At 43.3% G+C, this 3,399-nt stretch overlaps 1 protein-coding gene across 1 annotated transcript in view; it reads left to right on the top strand.

Moving 5' to 3' along the window:
• The first annotated feature begins 1,529 nt into the window (after positions 1-1,529).
• The window catches only part of TRAPPC3 (trafficking protein particle complex 3), a 24,856-nt gene continuing 22,986 nt past the window's right edge, over positions 1,530-3,399 (top strand). Inside the window, exon 1 of the mRNA XM_018576567.1 lies at positions 1,530-1,702. Within this exon, the coding sequence (XP_018432069.1) occupies positions 1,661-1,702 (42 nt within the window). The 5' untranslated portion in view covers positions 1,530-1,660. The remainder of the gene's footprint in view (positions 1,703-3,399) is intronic.

Here is a 3,399-nt window from a genome sequence, read left to right as displayed (position 1 = left end):
ACGGCAGAGAGCCGTGACAGGATCGAGAGGTGAGCGAACGCCGTTATGTGTTTGCTCACCTCCCCATCTACTGAGCCGACCTGTGACAGTCTCATTGTCACAGGTCGGCTAGAACTATGAGGTGAGTGAAAAGCACTCACCTCATAGTTCTCCTTTAAGGTTTTTCAGACTTCAATGGCTACATGTGTGTTCCAGGTCAGTAGTTAGGAAAGTTAGGATTATGATGACTGCACATACGTTTACACACTTGCAGACAAAATTAGAAGTGAAAACTCTCATATTTCTATCCTCACACATTTACTTTACCAATTATTAAAGTAATCACACACTAAACAGTATATTTAGTAGTGATAAGTACAGTATAACAGGAATGCAAATATTTAATACCTCAGACTTAGTATTAGAAGACTTGTCTATAAAACCATGGTGCCCTCTAGTGTCCATTTAGTAAGTGTTAGGAAGCAGAGACTTCACATGCACCTCCACATAAACAAATGACCTGGAAGTTTTTTTCACCATTAATCAACGAATTGTGTTCTTTTTGATCTATGCATGTCTAATCATTGTATTTTTTGTTAGAACAATCATGTCATTATATTATATCTTCTATCATGTAATTTACCCTCAATATGGAACAGAGTGGGTGTTAGGTGGTCCTCTTCTTTTTCACCCCTTGTGGGTATTTTTGAATATATCATCGTACAATGTTTTTTAAAATAATGAATTTTTTGTATAAAAAAATATATTTTTACATCAAAAGAAGTTTTTTTCTGGAATTATTGGTCTTGTCAACTGGTGCAAAAAAGACCCCACCTTTTTCTTTTCTTTTTCATTAATTGATACTTACAAGGGGTTGGCACCTAACCACTCAGGATCTGTGCACATTAACACATTTGTTTAGAAGGAAGGACAGTGTCAGAATGAATTCAGAGATGATTTGAGGATCTACAGCTCAGTGATACACAAATAAGATACATTTTTGTTAATAGTTAAGGTACTTGGATACATTTTTAAGATTTAAGAGTTTATTGTCACTTTAACTTGGTAAACAGTGATCCAACATGTGATAGTACAGAGGTAGGAAACCATGGCGCCTCAGCTGTTGTAGAACTACAGGTTCCATGAGGCATTGCAGGACTGACAGCCACAGGCATGACTAGCAGATGCAGGACATGACGGTATTTGTAGGTTCAGTACAGCTGGAGTGCTGAGTTTGCCTACGCCTAGAATACTAGCAGCTTCCCTGTCTTTAAAATGCAGAAGTCTCCTTGCACTCAGCGCTGCCAGTCTGCTATATCAGATTGTAGCGCCCTCTGGTGCCCCGTCCATGTACTGCACAGCGATAGTTCACATCCACGCAAGGGTTTCTGGGACTTACAATCATAAGGGAATCCTACTTGCTGGGAGGAAGTGAACCTCGACACAACATTTCCTGCCAGGAAGTTTGCTATGGCCCCAATGTAGTTTACTGTCGGCATTCGGCCATTGGCATTCATAGACTACAAGACTACATTTCCCAGAAGTCGTGTCGGTATTGTGCGCAGGCGCAGTGTGGAGGTCGGCACTGTCAGTGGGGACTGTTTGGAAAGGATCTATTCGGCCGTGTGTGATAGAGAATCCGTGTTTCTCGTGCTTGTGGTATCGGTCACAGCTGTAAGCCATGTCCCGGCAAGCAAATAGAGGAACGGAGAGCAAGAAGATGGTGAGCGGGCTGAGTATGGCTGCTGTTATACTGGGCCCATGGGGTTCATTGCACTGCACAATGCAAACAGACGTACTGACTATTACTGATAAGGCTGCTGTCATTATTAAATGAGGGACAGGGCTAAAAACCATCTGTTAGGGGGACTATTGGTAGCCTTGGTACATGTTTTGCTATCTTTTGATTATAAGAGTGTGTTTACAAATGGCATAGATATATAGAGAAGTACTTTCAGCACAGGCAGCATGAAATGAATAAGGAGTGGATGGGGTCATGTGATCTGGGTCATTGCATATACAGGGGGCAAATAAGCCTTTGATGTTTAATTTCAGTCTTCACTCAGTTTAGTTGTTGGTTCAGTAATTCCAGATGAAATGATATAGAAACATAATCTAATTGCAGTCAATTTGGATCAGTGAAGCTTTTCATAGATTGGTGTTTGGAAGGCCTAATATATAGTGGAATAGACCAGATAATATGGCTGTATAATCGCTGCACATGTTCTTACACAAAGTTCTATTTAAGCCCAGTCACTAAAGTCTCATCACTTTATCATATTAAAGGAGGAGTATTGGGAGAGTAAACACTGCAGTCGCATGCCGGCGCTATAGAACGAGAACTGAGCGATCATGTGATCGGTGATCATTCAGCTCACAATCTTCTCCCTGCTGAGAGCGGTGACTGTCACTCACAAATCCCCTACAGGGATTCCCCCCTCTCCGATCCTTCAGTGCTCATTGGAGAAACAGATGGGAGGGGACGGGCACAGCTGGCTCTGGTGTTCTATCAAAGTTTGTGACTGCGTTAGAATGTGTGACCGGTGACATGGTCACACATTTTAACATAATCTCGCCCAGTTTTTCGGTGGTGGAATGTGTGACTGGTCATGTGGTCACACGTTTTAACGTAATCCTGCCCACTTTTTCAGCGGTGGAATATGTGACCGGCAAAAGGTGAAGAATTCCAACGCTTTGTCAGCTGTTCCAGGGCAGATCGTCATCGCAGATCGTATGTGCAGGAGAACTGATCGGTCCTGAAATGTCACTTCTATCCGACTTTGAGCGTGATCTTGCATTCCGCAAAGTCGGATAGAAGTGACATTTCAGGACCGATTAGCTGTTCAAGGGCAGATCGGTTCTCCTGCACATACGATCTGCGATGACGATCTGCCCTGGAACAGCTGACAAAGTGTTGGAATTCTTCAACTTTTGCCGGTCACATATTCCACCACTGAAAAAGTGGGCGGGATTACGTTTAAATGTGTGACCATGTCACCGGTCACACATTCCAACCCAGTCACAATCTTTGATAGAACACTGGCTCTAGAGAGGCAGAGCCAGCTGTCAATCAGGTAGCGGGGTGACAATATTATAGGAGGCAGTAGTCCTCTGTCTGCTGCTTTTGAATTACAGGAGGGCATTAGTAAATCTACTCCTGTGACCCAGAAGAGAACTAAAGCCAAAAAAAAGGTTTGACTTTATTTCTCTTTTAACCACTTCCCGGCCGTTGTAAAAAAAAACAAAAAACGGCCGGCCAGGAGCTCTCTAGATCTGAGCGGGAGTCTTTAGATGTCTGCTCAGCCACGCCCCCTTGTGCGCCAGAAATGCACGATGTTTGAAAACAGGCAGCAATGCCCGTTAATATACAAGCGATTCGCCGGCTATAGAGGCGGCTGATCGCTTGCATGAGGTCCCGGG

The sequence above is a fragment of the Nanorana parkeri genome, unplaced genomic scaffold, assembly GCF_000935625.1.
Source record: "Nanorana parkeri isolate BGI_ZX_2015 unplaced genomic scaffold, ASM93562v1 scaffold70, whole genome shotgun sequence".
NCBI classification, from domain to species: domain Eukaryota; kingdom Metazoa; phylum Chordata; class Amphibia; order Anura; family Dicroglossidae; genus Nanorana; species Nanorana parkeri.
Note: the sequence above shows the minus strand (reverse complement) of the source record. Positions and strands in the feature narration are given on the sequence as shown.